The 21,781-nt window shown below is 36.2% G+C and overlaps 1 protein-coding gene across 1 annotated transcript in view; it reads left to right on the top strand.

Moving 5' to 3' along the window:
• ETNK1 (ethanolamine kinase 1) overlaps window positions 1-17,949 on the top strand; it is a 34,921-nt gene extending 16,972 nt beyond the window's left edge. Inside the window, exons 5-8 of the mRNA XM_084497203.1 lie at window positions 5,650-5,733; window positions 7,953-8,113; window positions 9,459-9,532; window positions 11,057-17,949. Coding sequence (XP_084353329.1) covers window positions 5,650-5,733; window positions 7,953-8,113; window positions 9,459-9,532; window positions 11,057-11,129 — 392 coding nt within the window. The 3' untranslated portion in view covers window positions 11,130-17,949. The remainder of the gene's footprint in view (window positions 1-5,649; window positions 5,734-7,952; window positions 8,114-9,458; window positions 9,533-11,056) is intronic.
• The last annotated feature ends 3,832 nt before the right edge of the window (window positions 17,950-21,781 follow it).

Genomic DNA, 21,781 nt, shown 5'->3' with positions numbered 1-21,781 from the left:
GGGAAGACAGCTTTGTGATTATGTATTTTAGTGATACTTAGCACCACATTCAGTTGCTCAATTTGTTTTATGTGAAGTACATAGGCATCTTAAAGATTTCTTTCCTTAATTACATACTTTATTTAAGCAGCTGTAGGCAATACACATCTTGGTGAAGATAAATTGCTTTTGTTTTTATTATAAAATAACTCTAAATAATTTTATTAAAGAATGCCTCAACTAGAATCTGTAAGACTTTTATATAAACCCACACTTTCTTTTATTACTTGATTTTCAGTGGTTTGAGGTTCGGTTACTAAATGAATCAATTAAACAAGATATTAAGATGCTAAAATGAAGAAAAGGGAAACTTAAGATGTTAAAATGGCCATAGTGCAGTAAAAATGTTTACCTTTGCACAACTTGCTTTACTTTTCAAATATGTGAGCTCAGCTAAGTGCAACAAATTCATCAGGTTAGATATTTAAGACTCTTTTGTAATGAGGATGACCTCTTCCTTTCAGTAGCTTCATATCTTTACTACAGTTTGGTGGTAAATCGTTGGTATTTCAGCCAAGAGTGTGTGAAATAAGTAAATAGGAATCAAAAAATCGGCTTGTGGTCTCACACACATTGGAGCTGTGGTATTACAGTACCAAAAATAAATCTGTTGTTATTGTGTGGGTATTTTCAATGCTGAAACTACCTTGAGTTTTAGTATTCCTCAATTACCTATTAATGTAAAAAGTAACTTTTAGTCACTTTTTATAGTAGAACCATGATTCAATGTAAAATAAAACAGAGGAATTCCTTTAAAAGGCTCGTTGTCACGGTCAATAGGCGTGAAGTTCCTACTTTTAAAACAAATGCTATATGCTTTTCTTTTTGTAAACAGAATGGAGGAAAAAACAATGCCAGCAGTACATCACTTATGAGCAATCCTACAATAACCAGTGTGTGAGTGTTTAGTGTTTGGGGAGAGGGTGGGAAGGAGGGGGGAGTATGTAAAGCACTTTGGCTTCAAGCTACCTATAAACAACTTGGGGGGAAAGAAAGACTTGAAGTACAAAATAGGTAGGTTGATTGTTCAACTTGTTTGAATGTTGCACATATACTGTGTTGTAAGACTTCCGTAATCTGGATACAAATGGTACTATTTTATAGTAACCAAACCTCAATGCAAGCTGTAGAATATTTGTACCTCTCTTCTGAAATATTTTTTCTAATTGTGTACTTTTTACAAAGCAAAAACTGTCTAATCTGTCTGTTAGAAAAATCTAAAAATTAGGAATATGATTTTAGAAGTTGAATTGCAACATTAACTCCATGTGTATTGCTGGAATTCTGTTCAGTACAGCAAAAGCTTGTATTGATTGATATACAGATTACTTTGTAAGAGCACAAAATAGACTCATTAGGAATGATGAAGCCACTGTATGAAGGTAGCTAACAAATACTGATCATGCTGAGATTTTTTATGAAATTTACTCAGTTATCTAGAAAAGCTCTTGTGTATCAAAAAGGTGTTGGCTGATCCTAAACTGGAACTGAGGGGAGAGAATCATTCATCTAGATGAACTACTTACCTTTTTTTTTCCTCCCCATTAAAGATTGATCGGAGCTGGTAATGTTGATTTAGCTTTTCAGAAGCTGGCACAAAACAATTTAGTTATGGATTTTAATGATACTGTATTTGTTATGTTTGTGAATGCTTAAGATGCATCTACTCAGCATGTTTTTGTTTAAGCTACAAGCTATCAGTAGATACTAAGACTTTTGTCCAATGCAGGTAGAACAATTGCAGCTTATCCCAATACTTTGCTTTAGACTTCTCCTCTGGATTAAATTAATGTTAAATTTTCAGACTTGAAAGAAAAATCATAGCTGTCATATACAGCTTTTAAGAAGAATCAGTCTCATGTCCTCACACTTTATTTATGAGACTGGAATAGCATGTTGAGTGCTAGCTTCCTGTAATGAAGTGTCAGTCATCTGATATGAATTTGTTCATGCTGTGGCTGAGAGAACTTGGCCTCTTGCTGCTTTGCTAATGTCCATTTTTAGTCACTCAGGATATGAAAATTAACAAGTGTCATTTTACATAACATATAATTATTATCAGTGTGAACTCTTCTTTGAAGGATGTAACTCAGAGCTTCATGTTTCTCTTAATTACAATTTGGACAGCAAGATAGCACCAAGCATATTTTGGCTTGGTACTGCTTATTTATAGACTTGTTCTTATCCTGTTCAAGTTTTCTTTTTTAATATGAGTTGGGAATTTCCAAAATACATGATCTTTTAAGAGTATTCAAATACTTGCTGTTTAAAAAGATCAAGTATCAATATTCTTTTGTCTATATCCGTGTTTTTTTTTTGAATGTATTAAATTCATCTGCCAGGAAGTTAAGTGTGTAGGTAGATGGCTGGTTTTGTTCTGTTTATTCCCTCTGCCTACCCAATGTTTTCTATGATCTTTGGTAGGAGTCTGTGGGTGCTCAGTGCTTCTGAAGACTGAGGTATGTTTAAGGCTTCTGGTTTTGCTCTAAAAACCCGTTTTAATTTTGCAAAGGTATTTTGGGTATGTATAGCTAAAATTGGTGGGTGTAGATAATGTCTTTACTGAAGCTGTCTTGTGGGGCCTCTGTGGCTCACCTGATGAGCAGGATAGGATACATCATTTTGCTGTGTTAACTACAGCTAGGGCTTGCTTGTTGAGTGTTTACCTTACCAAACCACTGAAAGTGAAGGGCAGCTATAGAGCGATATCATCACCCCTTCTACCTTTCTGTTCCCTGAGGAGATCTAACAGATGCCCTCTTGACTACTTCTTGATCTATTTAAAAGGAATCTATTTCTGATGTATACAACACAATTTCCATTTTGGAATTTTATGTGGTGTTCATAGATTAGATTGTTGCCTATAGTACTAGCTCCCTTGATGAAAGGAATGTCTTGATTTGAAATGCAAATTTCTTGACATCTTTATTCCTGTTGATAACAGTAGCCGCTCCAGAGAGATGATAGAGCTTACTTTTAAATAATGGCTCACTTCAATAAAATCCAAGTGCACTTAGACCATCCTGTTTTTGGTCTCCCTGCTCCCAGTAGTAACAGTGGAATGTAAAAATATTGTGTTTATTTAAAACCTCAGAACAAAAGCTAACTGATCAACTGCTAGTGTAACCCACGTCTTTCTAGCAGTGCCTTTGTGGTATGAGCTGCAGTAAATCTTAAAAGTAGCTTCTGATGCTGTGGATATTTAAACAGTGAATGTAAAGGTTCTTCTGCTTCTTCTAAATGAAGGTAGCTGAGATGTGTCACTTCATAAATGCATAATGCATATGAACTTTAAGCTTTTGCTTTCTTTATAGAAGAAAGTTGCACCCTTGAGTATTTTATGCCAAAATCAAATTTAAGGTTGAGTTCCACAGTAGCATGAGTCAGAAAGAGATATTTTCACTTTGAAGTTTCATCTTACCAAATATGGGTGTGCCAAATTTTCTTCATCTGCTTCAGTTTACATATGCCGTTGTTGCTGCCTTGTGGTGGTATTCTCTGTGCTACTTAAATGCACTGACCAAAGGTTTCACATCACTTGTTCATCACTTGTTCACATGCACTTCCCCATGGGAGAGTACCTGGTAACAGCATCATCCGTATCCAGTTAGATTCAATTTCTTACTTTGTAATACTGTTATTTATAACTGGAAGTAAAATTTAAATGTTAGCTGAATTAAAAAACGATAGTGGCACATACAGGTATGTTCAAGATGAAATTTGTACATTAAAGAAATTTAAAGTATATTCCTTTGATATTCTGCAAACAGACTTTTACGTACCATGTTTGTATCATCTATGGGGGGGGAGGGAAACTCAGAATACAATCAACATTTAATAACGGTAGGGTGGGGGGTGTCAAGAGGTCAGTTGTGTAGCAGAATATTAACCAGGGTTGGGCTGTGCATTTTGACTGGCTTGTAACTTACAGGTGTTTGTTTTAAAAGAAGTACTAAAGAACCAATGAGAAGCACAAGTGTATGAGTCTGCCAGTCAGGCAGTGGCAGAAGTTGATCTGTGACAGTATCATAAGATCTTGGCTGCAGCTGCTGTAAAACTTCTTGTCCCTTCAGACCCTTCAATTTTCCATTGCCAACAAGATTTTCCTGGGAGGAGCTTGCCACTTTGCATTCTCATGTTGGTTTGTCAGAGCCTAAAAGGTTTAACCTCATAACCTTGGTAAGCAATCCTCTTTTTCTGTGGAAGCAAGGGTAAACCTGACTTGGAGGATTGTGATTAAGTGATTTTGTTGGTGTTGTGGGGTTTAACTTCAATTATAAGTACTTAGATGGACGCATTTGGAAAATGTTGATGTGTTTCAAATGTGGTAAATGATGAACTGCATAGATCTAAGGAACACTTCTAACAGTTATTCTGTCTTATCTTGCTTGGGACATACATCTGGCAAAGCTATTGTATTTGATATGTGCAGTATTCATAAATCCTAAGTAGGCAGTATATTAGACACTTAAAGTCCTTAGCCTAGGAAATACATAAGAGTAGTATTCTTAATCTGCTTTTTTTTTTTTTTTTTTTAATCTAGAGATCTGGTAGTTAGTATCTATAAGTGTATTCTAGGTCAGGCTAACAGGATTGTTCATTGTAATATTTTATTGAGTAAACATGCAGCTAGTCTTTGAAAGAGTGGCCATAGAAAGGGAAAAAGAGTGCAACTGTGAAAGTTACTTATTTCGGCACAGTAGCTCATAACGTGTACATTTTAAGCTCTTGTGAACAGAAGTTAAGTTAAACCATTGCTTCTATTTCTGCTGTCTCTTCTGATTTCCCTTAAAATACAAGAGCTGTAGTTTTACCTAATTATTCCAGGTTATTGATATCTTGACTGCTTGCTGTCGTGTAAACATTCTTGAGCAGGTTCAGTGCTGTACCATCTTGAGCGAAGCACTTTTCCCAGCTTACCTATAGGTAAAAACACTGTGTAGTATAAAAGTTAGCAAGTAAGTTGGAAACAGTTGGGACTGTTGCCACCTTATCATCCCTTATCATCAGTCCTTGTCTATATAACATTACATAATTTCACTGTTTTGAAGAGTGGTCTCTCAGTGTCTTGCGACTAGTTTAAGCCAATTAAAAAAATGCAACAATTTGAGAATAGTCCTTTTTGTAAGTGAGGTTGGGCAAAGGGGAAATACTAATGTACAAAAAGAAAATACCAACACGTTGCAACCTGTTAGTCTACCATGGTTGCACACTTTTCTGAGAGTAAATAGGGAAAAATTGGTCTGCAATTTCCTCATAAAGCTTAAACAAAGGATTTTCTGCCATATATTTTATTTGGAAGGTAATGGATGCCCTCGTGTGGTAGAAGTTAAAATTAAAATTCTGCTCTTCAGAGTAAAAGTAGAGAACAGTAAACTGTAGGTAATTATTGAAGAGCTTTCTTGAATCAATATTCAAAGAAGTCTTATACCACAAAAATCACAGCCTTACCCTGTGAAGTCTGAGTGCACACAACTGGGTACAAATAAGGTGGGTGTGTGAGGGTTTTTTGTGGGCTTTTTTCCACTAAAACTTCAGAGGACACCAAAGGATTAGGGCCATGAATTTGTTAAATGTGGATTCTGATGTTGCTGCTGTTGTCTCACATAGGTGATGTGCAGTTCATAGACTATGAGTACTCTGGATACAACTACCTGGCTTATGACATTGGCAATCACTTCAATGAATTTGCAGGTAAAAATTGGATTTTTGAGGTAAAGGTAAACTTGACTGAAAAAAACACTGATTTCTCATTCTTGTAGCATGTTCTGTTTTTCTCTTTTCTCCGTAGATATTTATATAGCTGTTAAGACAATGGTATCAAAACATGTGTACTGGTCTCTATTTGCAAGCCACAGTTATACCCTTCCTTTACAGCTCTGGTAGCCCAGAAATGGAACATAATGTCTTAAGTCTTTGCAGTTAACTGTCATTCTGTGAAATCGCCCAGCAGAGACTCAGCACGCCAGAATGAAATACTGCACATATATCTTCTACAGCATACATGTGTTTGCGTGTGTGTGTGTGTTTGTATGTGTGTATATATTACCAAATGTAGAATATATTGTATGATTCCACAGTTCCAAATAGCAGACCTCTATGGTTTCTTGCTGATTTTGTGTCTTTGTTAAGTACTTGCCCTTGAGTCATGCGAAGCTGGAGTGGTAAAGGCTTAAGATTATGTGATAGTATAAAAAGCCAGGTTTTAGCAGTAAGTTGCAGATAGATTCCTGCATTAAGTCGTTCAATTTCTTTCAGTGAATGCCTGTTCCCTTCACTCCGTAAGACAAATAGCCTTGAGCGTGTGCTATGTTATTTCACAGTATGGGGCTACAGGCAAAACCTAGGTAATTTTTGGTATAGATAGAAAGTGCAGTATGGTGAAAATGGGAGCCTTAACTTACCTGTCATTGTTTCTCAAAATAAATCTTAAGTACAGGTAACTTTTTAGATTTCAGAGTATATGCTTGATAATTTTAAGTATCTGGGAAATAAGTTCTTTACAAAATATATTTGAAAACTTTCAACTTATTTTGTCTGGGACCTCTAAGAGTCTGAGTACATCTTCGAAGAGCTAACTATGCTAAGAAGACTCTACAAACCTTTTTTTTGCCACTGAAGAAGAGTTGTTTCACCTTTCATATTCTCTATCCATCCAGTACAAATCTGAACTTTTTTTAAAGCTGTGTTTGAGTATATCTGACATGAGAAGTTCTAAGTGCTAGGGGATTGCAGTGCTTGTAGGATTGCAGTGCTTGTAGAATAGAACTTAAGGTGACTTAGGTATGGAAATGTCATTGTAATGGCCACCAACGGCAATAGCAGGTATGGCCACAACCATGTGACCATAAAGAATAACACTTATTTGTGGCGTGCAATCTTCCAGTGAGGTTAAGCAACTTTCCATGTGCAAGAGAGCTGCATACTTATGACCTCTTTACTGATACACCTGTACAGAAGATCTAATACTTTCTTAGCGCATTCTGCATGCTATCTCAAATTCAGTGCTTTCAGGATAGAGTGCTTCTATTGCATGTGCCTCATAATGGCACATTTGGTGGCAAACATGCTTACTTTCTCGGGAGTATGTTTAGTATCTATTTTACTACATATACATGCTACCTTAATCCTCTGGAAAGTAATATAGAGGAAAGGAGAGCAAGAAGGTGTCTCAAAGGAAGAAGAAGCATGGCTAAGAATGGCTCTTCAAACACAATGCGTTTTTAATCCTGCTTTGTGGATAGAATATATTTCCATGTCCTATGGTAATCGATAGTCAGTAAGAGTCAACTGTGATCTGGGTCTCAGAACTCCTGGCAGACTCTGAATGTGGTTGAGCATCTCCAGTATAGGTAGATTTGGAGCCACATGCCATGAAGAAGAACAGGACAAAAGAGCAGTTATGAAGATAAGATTTGTAATTCTACCAACACCCTGTAGAAGGGGAGGGGTAGACTTCTAATGAAGTTTTAGCCTTAAAAGCTTTTTTGTCAGCTTTATTGCTGACAATGTATATGTATCTGGATTCAGCTTTAGATAATGTTGCATATAAGACCGTGGTTGACATGCATGGGAGGGTTTTGCTTTGCAGTGCAAACTTTTTTTCCAAAGGCTTCTCTCAAAGCCAAACTTGTTGAATTTCAAAACACTTGTAGAGTATGTTTGTGGCTGAGAACAGAGAATAAAACTTTCTTCTGCGCTGAATGCTTTGTAATTCTTATGTGACAAACTCTTGCTGACTTATAACTGATAAAATCAGGCCAAAGTAAAAGTAATGATGTTTGTCCGCATCAGTCTGTGTTTGTGCTGGCAGGGGGAGGGTATCGAGGGTGAGGGATGAGTAGTCCAGTTATGTGATTTTGATGTTCCTTTTTAGATACCTTAAGATTCTAATACTCGTTTTCTTTTTCTAGGAGTAAACGAAGTAGACTACAGCCTTTATCCCAACAGAGAATTACAGGAACAATGGCTGAGATCTTACCTTGAGGCCTACAAAGAATATAAAGGATTTGGCACAGAAGTTAGTGAAAAGGAAGTTGAAGTTCTATATGTTCAAGTCAATCAGTTTGCACTGGTAAATAACAGTCTTTGTGCTTGAATATATTCACTGCTGTAGAGAAGCTTACCTAGTCTGTGGCAAATGTAATTGCTAATTTCTTAATGTGAGTGCTGTGGTATGTGCTTATATATACATATATATATATATATATATATATACACACACACACATATATATATTCTGTTCTATGGAAGTTTGAGAATGCTTGGAATAATCTACAGAGCAAAAGAGGCAGTGAGTATTAGAAAAGGAGATGAGATTTTAAGCAAGGATCACTCTTGGCTGTTAATTGAACTGAGTCCCTGAGTTGGCAAGAGATTCCAGGGAGTCTGTGGTGATCTTTGTAGCAGTAAGATGACAAAAAAAATTGTTAAGAGAACATATAAACTGAAATTGATAGTTGCTGGTGTAAAGCTCCAAACTGCTCACTATCAGACAAAGTTATCAAAACTTAGAGGTACAGGAAAGATCCGCGCTTACCTATAATGATTGCTGTTTTAAGTTTTTTTCAGGCATGCATGCATCTTCTACGCTTATAGTAAAGTGTTATATGCAAGCTCTAGGAAGTGGTTTAGGTTATTATTGTAGACAGTTATTAACTGAACAGAATTCTGAAGCATATCACTTGTAACCTAGGTGGTCCAAAAATGTCTTCTACAAAGAGATTATCAAGCTCATGTCTGCTACATATATTTCAGATGAACTTTAGAACAAATATTTTAGCAGTCATATCTATTACCTATTGTTCATGTAATCCATACTTTCAATCAGAAATTGAGCATAGGTCTCCAAGACTATGCATCTGGAGTAGTAAAGGAAGTATGGTTGGAGCAGATGACAAATTTGTGTAAATTCTGAGGAATTTAAGATCATATCTTTGTTCAAGTTGGTATTGAAAGTGAGTTGTAGTTAAAATGGTTTAAGGGGGTAATCAGATTCAAAAGGAATTCTTTATATATGTTAGGTTGAGTAAATGTAGGATAGTAACTGCCATAAGATGTTTAGTAAGCAACAAAAGAAGTAGTTCTATTTCTGTTTTTTAACATGAGGTATACAATTGCACAACAGTTTACTTAATAGATGACCTGTTGACCTGTCTCACAAATGCAGCATTAATTTTCTTGGAAAAGAAACATGGAGGAGAGTTAGGAGGCCAATGGATTTCCCTTGCCATTAATTTTATAATACTTGTTTACCAGTCTCTTTGGTAATGAGAGATCAACTAAGTTAACAAAAAGATTGGGATTTTTTTTTGGAGTGTTCTTCTGTGGATAATTGTGTCTCAATGGGAGAATGTGCTTAAATGCTTTTTATACTTTTTTATATAGTAATAATCTTTACCTACTCTCTTTTCCTTTAGGCTTCCCACTTCTTTTGGGGATTGTGGGCTCTAATTCAAGCCAAGTATTCCACCATTGACTTTGATTTTTTAGGGTAAGTGTACTTGCTATATATATAATGGAATAAGTGAGATTGGAAGGGACTTGTGGGACCATCTAGTTCAGTATCCCAGCTATCAGAAACTGATGTGTGAGCAACAAAGCTGGTCTCTGTGATCATACTATCTCTTTTTGAAGAGAAAACAAGACAGTAAAAGCTGTTTGTCCTCCCTCTGCCTTCCCCCCCCTCCAAGTTTTTGAACTTAATCATAGAATGGCTCAGTTGGAAGGGACCTCAAAGATTATCTAGTTCTAGGCAGGGGTGCCATCCACTAGACCAGGTTGTCCAAGGCCTCATCTAACCTGATCTTCAACACCTCCAGGGATGGGGCATCCACAACTTCTCTGGGCAACCTGTTTCAGTGTCTCACTGGCCTCATCTAATTTAAGTCTCCCTTCTTTTAGTTTAATACCATTCCCCCTTGTCCTGCCATTATCTGATTGAGCAAAAAATTCTCTGTATTTTTTATAATCCCCATTTAAGTATTGGCAATCTATGATGAAGTCACCTCAGAGCTGTCTCTTAGGCTGAACATCCCCAGTTCTCTCAGCCTTTCTTCAGCCCTCTGATCAATGCGCCTTTGGGCTAAAATACATAGTATAACAAAGCAAGGAACTTACTCGAGGAGTAAATGCATTAACAGTTTTTATTGACAAGAGAAAAGCACAGAAACAGAGTTGGTCAATGTGGTACACTGTCTGTCAGAAGACGTACATTTCTAACTGCAGAAAATGAGAAATGGGGCTCTTGTACAGGAGAGCTTTTTACCATATGAAGTATTGATCATAGAAATTCCAAATTTTTTTAAAGAATCTACATAATGTAAATGAATCTTAAGTTCCATCTCCTGAGATACTGACTAATTGACTAATAGTTCTGTTTCAGGTAGATGTTGGCACTTTTTTTTAATGCTTACAGTGAGCAGAGGAATTTGAGTCTTTTGGAGACTCGGAGAAGTGATAAAGTTAATCACTTTGCTTGGCATGAGAGACTGCTTTGGTTTAGAATTTTTTTCTGTTAATGACTAAGACAGCTTACTATGCTTAGTTGTGCTATTGTAAATGATACAAATATGAATCTCTTCTGTGGCTTTGTGATTAGTTATTCCTAAGTAGAAGTACTTGTTAATAACCGCTAGATGGCACAAAAAATACAAGTAAAAAGTGCAGGTGATAAAACTCAAAAATGTTGCAGTTTTGAATAAAATGGCATTCTTGCAATGAACAAGATTAATCTTAGAATTGTAGCTGTCAATTGTTGGACAGTCTGTTAAGCATGAAAACACCACCTCTGCAACCAAACCAGGATCTGTTTTGCAAACTTTAGCAAGCTGGGAGGGGTGGTGATAGAAGTACCATAATAAGGGTGTTCTATTCTTAATTTCTTCCTTTGGCAGCTGCTATGGGTTAGCATTGGGAATGGGTCTGGAATAGGTACACTTCTGAGTAGGCCTAGCGTTCCTGTTTCTATGTGAGAAATTGTCTGCTCTTAACTTTAGATCTTTCTCCATTTGAATAGGTATGCAATTGTTCGTTTTAACCAGTATTTCAAAATGAAGCTGGAAGTCACGGCATTAACTCTTCCTGAGTAAAGAAGAGGAATAAAGTTACCAAGTGGATAGACAACCCCTGAATCTTTTCTGAGAATGGATACTGGAAAAAAAGCTAAACATTTGTTGAAGTTCTGTAATGCTCACTTGGTGGTTCTTGCTTTATAAATAATGCCTCTAAACAGTCCTTCAATGTTAAATTTAATATGAAGAACATACGTACTGCTGTTGATATAAAAATGGATTAGAAACTTGCTAAATCTATAAAAAGTTGTAGAAATGGCAATTTAATCCTTTTTCGTAATTTAACATGTTGTATGTGAATTATTTATTATAAGTTTAACATGATTCCATTGCTGCTTTCATCAGTTTTTGTAAAAGTTGGGTGCAGACAGTGAAGTTGTTCCAAAGGATTTGTTTAACAGCTTATTTTATTGAGTTGCATTAACTTATATTAGAGATCTACACAGTCGGAGGATATTAACCTTTTAGATCTATACAGGCAAAATGTGACTTAGATACTGGTCACTAGTATGTAGTAACTAGGGGAAAAGGTTAGGATGATCTTTTTTTTTTTTTTTTTTTTTTTTTAAAAAGAAAGTTAGCTTTCCATATTATGGTACTTATCTTTTGTATAAGAATCAACCTGGTTGCTGAAATGATAAAAAAAAAAAAAAAAAAAAAAATTTTTTTTTTGGCTTTCCTTTCTGTGTGTTAAGCTGTAGAAATGTGAAAGTTCTGTGGCCATCAGATTATCTGAGACTCTGTACCATCAGTGTTAGATGGGAATGCACCATCTCTAACTTTTGTAGGAAAGCTGCTTGTTAAGTGTATTTTTTAAACAAAAGACCACTATTCCAAAATCTGTATTCCTTTTTGAAACTTGATTCAAAATTTGAACACTATTCTGGTCTCTGATGTGCTTCAGCAGTGTCTAATGGAATGGACTATTGAACTGAAGATCAGTGAACAGAGATCCTGTTGCACTGGGGAGCAAGACACTTAGGTTTACAGTTTGTGTATTGTTGATGTCTTTTCCTTCTGCTCTGTCACCTTCTAACCTCGGATTCTAGTCTTAAATGCTTGGTCCTGTAGTTGAAAATTCTGTGTCTGTTTTTCTTCTGTGGCAGCAAATTATTTTTCAAAGTCTCCAGTCTGAAGGATAACATGAAAAAGTATGACTTGAACAATGGGGCTTTGATCATCACACACATCTCCTTATAGCTATTATACCAAGAATGGTCTGGATCACAAAATGTGAATAGAAAAGAAAATGTTTACTGAAGAAAACCATATGTAAGTTTGAGTGGAAAAGAGGCTTTAAATCTGAAGCGGGGAGGAAAAAGAAACCCACAACAAAAATAAAACCCAACAAGGCGGTTTGGAGTTGGGCAGGCATATACTCAACTCTGGAAAAACTTTGCACTTTGGTCGCTTAAGTGCCCACATGTACAAAGTCTGTGTGTGTACATATACACATGCAAACACAAACTTACCTGAAGAGTAAATATTATGGGGGGGTCTTTTGTAGAGACTCTGGCAAAGATATTTATTCAAAATTGCTTTATGACATACTGTTATGTGTGTGTGCATACACATTTAAATAACATATACATACACAGTGCTTTACAAAGTTTTTGATTCAGGACAAAGTTAATGTGAATGAAAAATTTTCACCTTGAAAGACCATCTTGAATGGCATTCTGTTATTTTACAAAAGCAGTTTTTTTTTTTCCTCTTAACTTGTTTATATTCATCTCTGAATGTTTCCATTTTTTTATTTCCTTCAGTCAAAACCTTAAACTGTAGTACAAATGGGATAACTAGGATTTTTTTTTTGTAACTTGAAGTTGGGTAAACCTTTCTGTTAGCATTTTTTAGCTGAAGGCTACTATGCTGGACAAATTTTCTCAGTAGTGAAATAGAAACATAGCTAAAATTAATGTATTTTCATTTATAGCAGGTATTGAGGATGTTGCTAGAGCTCATAAAAGCACTGAAGACTCTCTTGTGTTCCATACTTTCTCCCTCTAGGCATGATTGAGATACTTCAAATAATACCCCGCTGTCTTGGTGTGTAGTTCCTTTAAGTTCAGCAAGATGTCTTTGGAAGTAAGGTTGATAAAGATTTTAGGACTTGATTACTATTCTTCAGATGCTGGCTTTTTTTCTGGTGATGTTGCTTTGTGTTTGTAAATTACGTGAAAGAGGCTGTGAAGATCACTTGGTCTTGGGAAATCCACCACTTGACAGATCCTGTCTAACTTTCCCAACAGCTGGCAATCCACATTCCCTTTTCAAGTACCAGCTCTATTTAAGTTTGGAGTTAATGTATCTCTTTTTTCAGTAGTATTTTGTTTATATAGCTCAAGTAGCAATAACTGTAGGAGTGGAAACTTGCTTCTGCAGAACCAAAGCTCTTCATGAGTGCAGCTCAATCTCATTCTTGTGGAGCTGTCAAGTTCCACTGAATCCCATGAAAGCACTTTCAAGCAGATAGTAAATACTGCATGCTTTTTCTGAGCCACTTTGAAGAAGCACAAGGATTATCGCAGGTTAGTGGTCAACTTTGCAGTACTGATAGAGGCTTTCATTTTGCATGTTGAAGTTCATTTTATACACTTAAATACTGCTTTGCATCAGCTTTCTCTCAAGACAAGTACAGATTAAAACAATTCCTGGTAAAAGTTCTGAGAAAATACTGTAAACTGTTTCTGAAAATGAAATGCCAGTTACCTTGATTCTTGTTCCACATCAAATTTAGCCAGTAGCACTCAGATATTCTCACTTGCAAAGGAATATTTACAGACTCGTTAAGTTTGAAGCAGTAGTTTGCAAAAGTATTGCAAATTATAAGGTAGCTTGAAACTGTGAATACAGGACATTCTGAATGTAAGTTAGGTACTAAAGCACCAAACTAGAGAACATGTACTTGTTTCAATTAGTTTTTCTAGTTTTTCTCAGTCTCTTAATAGCAATTTAAGATGTTTGAAGGAGGACAAAAAAAAAAAAAGAAAGATAAAAAGACTGAGCTCTAGAAACATCCTGTAGTAGTTTTGACTGTGACTTGCCAAGAAGATATTCTGTTGCCTTTATGTTAAGCTAAGGGCATGAATGCCAAAATCAATAATTCTTATTGTAGTTAGACCTACATTGTAAATATAAAGAGGATTATTAATAATGGCATTCTTGCATAAATAGCATCAAGTCAATAGACCATAGTGGCCTGGTTGCTTTTGTAAAGCAGAATAGTGTGAATTTTTTTCTTCTCATTTCTGCAGTCAGATCTGGCTAATCAGTGCTTAATTTCTTAGGTCATTAAAGATTTATGAATAACTAATCTGTTCTCATATAATTTTAAATTTCTTCATTTACACTTGATTTGCATTTAAAAAGGAATTACCAAATTTGCATTAACCAGGTCTGACTGTATATGTATATACAACAGTGTAAATAACCATTTGTAAATTAGTGTGAATTGTACTGTACCTTGCTTTTATGGACTTGTGAATTGCATTGTATTCTCTCCTATTTTGTAGAAATTTTGATGTAAAGAAGAAATCTAACTGTGTGCTGACTTCTTTTGTTAAAATGACCTGTAACAGAGCATAATACTTTTTTGTTCGCGTATAGCCTTGGGCACCCAGTGTCTTTTGTTTTTCCCCTGTTGGCTTTTTAACATCTTGCTCTTGGGAATGATTCTGGGAATAAAGTCATTGATACTAAAATAAAAAGAAAGTCTAATAGCGCAAACAATATCAGAGGTACATGTAAGTACCTATGGTATACAGAAGGCTGTTCAAATGTTTACTTAAAATTCCAAAAATTTCTTATACATTCTTGAATGCTGGTGACTTCTAAACATAAGCATGTTGAATTGAAGTACTCCTAAGTGTGCGCTCCTGTGGTGACAGCGATTGAGTTAGTTGTGATAGAAGTCTCCTAACCTAAATGTTTTTGGTGGATATAGACTTATAGGATTAGTTGCTAACTTGTAAATGCTTATAATAACCCTCCAGATCACTCAGATAGTTCTGCCAGTCATTTTTCTCCACGCTAGAACTATTGGTAGTCCCTTTAGACTATTTGAAACTTACCTGAGGAGGTATTCTTCCTGTGTGTACTGCGCTCCCTCCACAGCCCCCAAACCGTAGTTTGTTGGGGGAAATGTGAATATAAAAGCTTCCTTTCCATACTTAATCATTAATACTTACTTTTTGACTACAATTGTTCTACTTTATCGGTATATGACTTCTCATCAGAATTATTTTGTGTAAAGTCCCTTGCTGAAGAGGCCTTTGATCTTGAGGTGAGGCATAGACTAATTGTCCTCAAATACCCAACTGTATTTTGTTACTGTTGCCTTTCACTGTCAGTTTTGAACTACATAGTGTTCTTCAAGATGTTAGTCTGTTCTTGTCACTGTTGTATTTTAAAAATTCTGCTGGAAAACGCCAGTGTGCAAATCTCATTGTCCATCTGACAAATAGATTTTGATACGGTTTGTACATTGTCAGCTCTACCTGCACCAGATGTAAGATACACATGCTTATCGGCGTTGACATTTACCGTTACTGGGGTCCTTGGAACTGAGTTTGTCATAGAAGCTTTAGTTGAGAGGCAGGGTGGGCTCAGTAAGTATAAGTAAAAAGAAAGTTCACATGGGAATTAGAGCTTCAGATTTTCATGTGGCAAAGTATTGGGTATGTTTATTGCATGGTTTAAGGACAAGAACAAACTGGGAAAGTTTGTTTCACAGTTCAGATTTCTTCTAAAACATTTGCTAGCTAGCAAAAGCTTACACTTTTTTTTTTTTTTTTTTTTTTTTTTTTTTTTTAAATCCTGCCAAAAGGAGTCTTATAATAGGGTAATTGCTTTTCTAATTGAAGAAAATTTTTCCATAACCAATGAGAATATAATCCGTGGCTTGGGGTAGTCTTCCTGTAGTTTATAGAGGAGGCTGGCCACATCCTATCTGTTTATTTTAGGTAGCTGTCTATTCTTGACATGTTTTAATGTTCTTGTTCTTAAATGCCTTTTGAGGTGTGCTTATATGATTACTCAACTACTGGAATTAGCTACTGGCTCTTATCTCTTCCACACCTGCCAGGTTGTAACTATTGTAGCAGAACAGAAAGCTTTTGATCAAATCTACAGGTAATGTCAGGCTGGTGCTGAGCAGTGTTGCAGCTGACTCCCCCCTTTTTTATTACTGTAGGTTACATGCTGATTGTTTTCATTAGATATAAAAGATAAAAAGCCATGACCTTTGGTCTTGGGCAAAGAAAAAAAAATTTTGTTAGCCAGCCACATAAGTTAAAGGAACTCTTGTCAGTGAGATACCATGCAAACCTAGATAGGCATGTCAGAATAAACCAACTTCTTTGTGGCCTTTAGAGCCCTGGACTGGAAAGGAAAATGTGCAAATTGTATGTGCCATTTGCATGGAGGTGCATTAAGTGATGTGAGACATTGCAAAAAGCATTGCTTAATTTTTATAGTGACTTTTCCAAGCGATCTGTACAGTTCGTTGCCTTGACTAGAAACCAGTCAATTTAGGGGATGGAAAGGGAAGAGACATTGTAAAAGATAACCTCTATCTTAAGATCTGTGTGCAGCTCATTAATTTGCAACACTGCAAGTGTGTTTTGGGTTGGGCTTTTTCATTTATTTAACAGTGTATGTGGTTTTCTGTATGAGATTCTTTAATAATCAGTATCCTCCTTAAATAGATTATAAAAACTGACTGGAATAGGCCTGAAGTCTGACCTTAGAACAGGTGGCCAGACTTTACCAGATTAACAAATTTCTGATACAAGATTTTATACAAGTTGTTTCTGTAGCATCTGAAAAATTGTTGAACGCCTGTCTCAGGTTCCCTATTGTGTGGAATTTTAATATGCGCAGCTCCCAAAAATGTTTGATTTTTATGCTCATGGACCTAGGGAAAATCTAGTGGGAATTAAAAGCTGTGCAAACGGTTAGAAAGCACATGTTACTGGAAATCTAATAAAAAATAAATTTTGAAATACATTCAGGTACTGCACTAGCCTATTGTTGTTGAATTAAAACAGCATTTTTCTGTTAAGTACTTTTTTCTATATAGCATAGATCTGTGCAAAACACAAGGTGAAAGACCATGGAAGAGAGTCATTAAAGTGTAACATAAAATGCCATAAAATGCAGAGGAAATTGGTAAAAATATTTCTTAGCTTTTGGTGAAAGTAACTTTTAATTTATCAAGAAAAGGTAGGTATCAAGTGTGACAGACTTTTTTCTTTTTTTTTTTTTTTGGTACAAATGTTGTTCCTAACATGTTGTATCTCAAATACAATCTGCAGTAATCAGTAACGCTGCTTTGTACACAAGTGCTTTGAATAGTCTCAGCACCGAGAATGTATCCAATCTTTAATATGACTTAAAAGCTAGATTCATTGGTTCTGTCTCAAGCCTCTTAATCCAGCTATCTAAAACCCTTTAAATACTTGCAGAAACAGGGCCATAGCATATTAGGGATATATTCCTTTGTGTCTTTTTTCACTGCATATTTTCCAGTGTTCTTTTAAAAATGAATCAATTTATGTGCTGTGAATAAAATAAGTTCAATTTAAAAAGCAACCTTTGATCATCTTCCAGCACTGTCATCCTCCCTGTAAGCCCCCATGACCCTTCTTGTATGTTGTGGAGTTTAGACGCATCATTTATCCATTGGAGTGAACTGTATTTCTTTTGAACTAAATGTTATTGAAGCTATATTATAAGGCCTTCTAATACTGATTAAATGAAGTAATGTACCTTTCAAAGAGATTTATATTGTGTAAATAATTTCAAACTGCAACAATAAAGTTTGTTTCTAACTGCACTGTTAGCATATTCTGTGATGCTTTTGCTTTCCCCAGATTTGAAAACACTTTCTTTGGAATACTTAAGAGTTCTTAAAGGCTTTTGACTTCTGTTAAGATGCATACTTCTTTCTGGGATTAACAATGAATCTGAAAGTGAAGTGCTTTGAGCAGCCAGCAGTTGGCTTGCATGGAGTTGACTCCTGACACTTTTGCATATTAAATAGTCATGGTCACTTACTAAGTTCTCATATCTGGAAGGCAGGAAGTATATGGAACACGACTGTCAGTGGGGGTCACTACTGAGGAATTGGGAGAAAAAAAGAAAAAAAAAGTTGGGGCTGCTACAGAGTTATATTTGTGCACAATAAGGGCTTTGTTCTCTACATGGAACCTGCCTTCTAAGCTTTGTGTCCAGTGCTAGGGCCACAATATTAGCTGCATGGGTGTTAACTAGAATGTTACAGGTATTAGTAAAACTCTGCTTCTTCCGTCTTGTTTGTACAACTGAAGACAATGATTTCACCAAGATACTCATCCAACTTGGGCTTGAGTTACCTTGAGTGAGTTGATAGAGGAAAACATTCTTTGAGTCAGCCCTCCATGATGGATCAGTCCTTATCACTGAAAACAGGTCTTTGCTGCATACACTACAAAATAGTGTGTTTTTTGTTCATCATGGGCACAACTTGAGTTACTGGAGCATATGTGTATATACTACATGTGTATCCGAAGGGATGAATGGAACAAGCAAGTTCTGCTGATGTGAAAGTAAGTCAATCTTCAGGCTTGAGGAAAAGCATTGACCCAGCATTTTATGAGACTCAAGCTCTATGCATTTTTCCTTTAAATAGGTGTTATATATAGTAATTCTTAATTTGCAAGGCCTCCACCTTCTGACTAACTGATTGTGACTGTTTCAGCAACAGAAAACACAGTAATTGTCTGTATGCACAACTGCAGTCTGAGATTCTCATGTACTCTAACTGTTGCTGGCTATCACTGACCTAAACATGTGGTTTATTCACATTTGGCTTAATATGTGAAGTACTAATTATGCTACAGAATGGGTAAAACTGTGAATTGTTTTTCAGTTTAGAAGAAAATACGCATACAGTGACAGGAGATCTAGGGCTACTTGCTGCTTAGAATCAAGAGCCAATGTTTCTCTGGTGTCTCTGCCTTGTTTTTACAGAAAATGCAGAGCAAGCTCTTACTGAGCTAGAAGTCGTTAGGAAGTAAAAAAGAGTTTTTTGAAGGTCAGTCAAGAATATACAGTCTTGAGCAGGGCATTTTCCTCAAGATACAAGATCAAACTACAGATGTGTTAGGGAGAAAGCAATGGTGTATGTAGTGGACTTCAATACGTTATGTATTGAAGTGTTATCTATATAAAATCTGCACCCATAGGAAAAAAAAATATTCCTTGAGTGAATTCAAAACAGCCCACTTACTATTACATTTTAGGTTTATAATGGATTTATTAAATAGAAGCCATTACTCCCATTAACACGGCAGAGTCGAGCTGCACAAGAGCTCACTGGAATCTTTTATGCATGTCAACGTGTGTATCCTACTGACAGGCTCCATTCAGAACCTGCACTTGTTACTGAATGGGCAGGGATAGCTCTTTTCTCTTTTAAGTCCCATAGTGTGCTTTTATTGCTTGCAAGTAAGGGCAAAAACATTTATTTCATCAGAAACTAGCTTTGAGATGGGAAGTGTGACCCTTTTCTTGTATACTTTTGAAAGTCTTCCTTGAGGCTCTATACTTAGGCTACTAACCATGACTTGTTTCCTTCCCATCCCCTGCTAACGTTCCCTACAATTAGTCTGCAGTTCATCCTTATCCTTGTCTCTTGCAGTGCAATTTAGAATAAAGCTACTTGTCAGTTTTTAAAATTTTTAGGAGTATGAAAAGAGCAGTGCATAGAAGTGTTCAAATGCTAGCAGTTATTTAAGAGGCCAAAGGTGGTGTCTACTTCAAATGACTTCAAAACTAACTGGGGCAAGTCAGAAGCACAGCTCTTTTTTTGCAGTTATTTTCTGTTGATACTTTTATTTCTTTGTGCCCTGTGAAATGGAACTGGATGACAGACTCCAGCACTTACCCGCAGGTGGCAATGGAGCTGCAGACTGTCTCATTGTTCAAGAAGCTTTTCGAGACAGCTTATTTTTGTAGTACAGCATGTCATACATTGAGTTAAACAGGAAAAAGGGTATTCTTTTATCTCTCAATGAGTTGCAGCCAAGATCTGTAATTGCCTTGCTCTTAATGTTGCGTAACTGTTAGCAAGACTCAAGCCAAGCATTAATGAATTTCATCAGAACTTCATTTTTTAATGAGCATCATTAATTGTTAGTCATGCGTACTGCAACCTACACTTCTCTAAAGTGGGGGTTTGCCAATCATGTTGCACTATAAAAACAGCAGCATATTTTCCCCAGATTTTGTCAGTAAAATAGCAACATGAAAAGACTATGAAGGGAGGGAGACAAAAACAAAACAAAACAAAACAAAACAAAACAAACAAACAAACAAAAAACCTAACAACAAAACCACAACACATTTATTTGAACTTCTCTGAAAGTTGGCCTGCAGTTCCAGTTTGTGAGCAGCTGACGCTGCCCTGCTTTCTTCTATCTGGGCGACGATAATACCTCATCAGCTCTTGTGAGAGCCGGTAGGGGTCTCACATTCCAAACTTAAGAGTTGCACCAAATCCTGATGTTGATCTGGCCTCTTGGATGGATTCACGGGGCCTCCTCTGGCCCGTGTTATAAACTTCCATAAGTTTTTAAGGCAAAACTTTTTTTTCAGGCTTGGAAAAATGACGACTAGCAATCCACTGTCCAGTGTTTATTCCTTTGGATTACACAACTGGAAGTGCCTAAAGGGTACAGAAGGATTGTGTGCTTCCTGACTGCCCGGAGCACTTGTCCAGATTTAGCAATTCATATAACCTGTTGGTGGCAATGCTTTATCTGCACCGAACAATCTTGCAGTTTCATACTTCCTCCATAACCAAGTGGAATTGACTAGCTTGTAGAAGTGGGTGAATTAAGTCATCATGCCGATGTCACTGTTAGAGCTTTATGAGATACAAAAGTTTTTCCCTGTTGCATATACTAGAGGGAGTATGTGTGATTGTAGCTCTAGCTCATATAGTACAATCTCGCACCACAGATGCTGTTTAGCACCGAGATTTCAGAAGCAGGTTAAAGCAAACAAAAGTAATCAAATTGTCTAATAATTCCCCACAATAAGGGAAAAGTTTTTTCTGCATCTTGTGTCTTAGACCCAGAAAATGTATTACTCTAACCTTAATCAGTGTGAATACAAACATTGAATACAAACATATTAATTCTCTGATGAATAAATCAGAGATTTGCTGCAGATAATCAGTTTGCAGCAGAGAAGAAAAAAAAAAAAGAAGACATCCTTATGAAGCTGTCATATTTACTTTATTGTTTTCTTGGCATATGTTATCAAAAGCAGTTGTGATTTTGCATGTTTTTGTCTGGATGTGCCACTGGAGATCCAGCAGTGTTCAACGTAGCATTCCATGGTTTCTCAAAAACATGTCTACTTGCAAGATCTGAGCTTCATGTTTGGGAAGGAAATTTATTCTTTAGATGGTAGGGTTCATTTCAACTGCTTAGGATCTTTTAGGTAAAAAAAAAAAAAAGAAATGTGTGGAAAAATAGAAATGCACACATGAGACTCCAGGGTGGGTGCCCATTTAATGCTACAACTAAACCTCAAATAAAACTCAACAACTGCTATTTATGTTATGGTAACTTGAACCTGAAAATTTGTACCCAACCTTTACCTACCCCAGCTGATTATGC

This window comes from Aythya ferina (genome assembly GCF_964211825.1).
Source record: "Aythya ferina genome assembly, chromosome: 1".
Taxonomy (NCBI): Eukaryota; Metazoa; Chordata; class Aves; order Anseriformes; family Anatidae; genus Aythya; species Aythya ferina.
The sequence above is the reverse complement of the archived record's forward strand: the minus strand, read 5'-3'. Positions and strand labels throughout refer to the sequence as shown.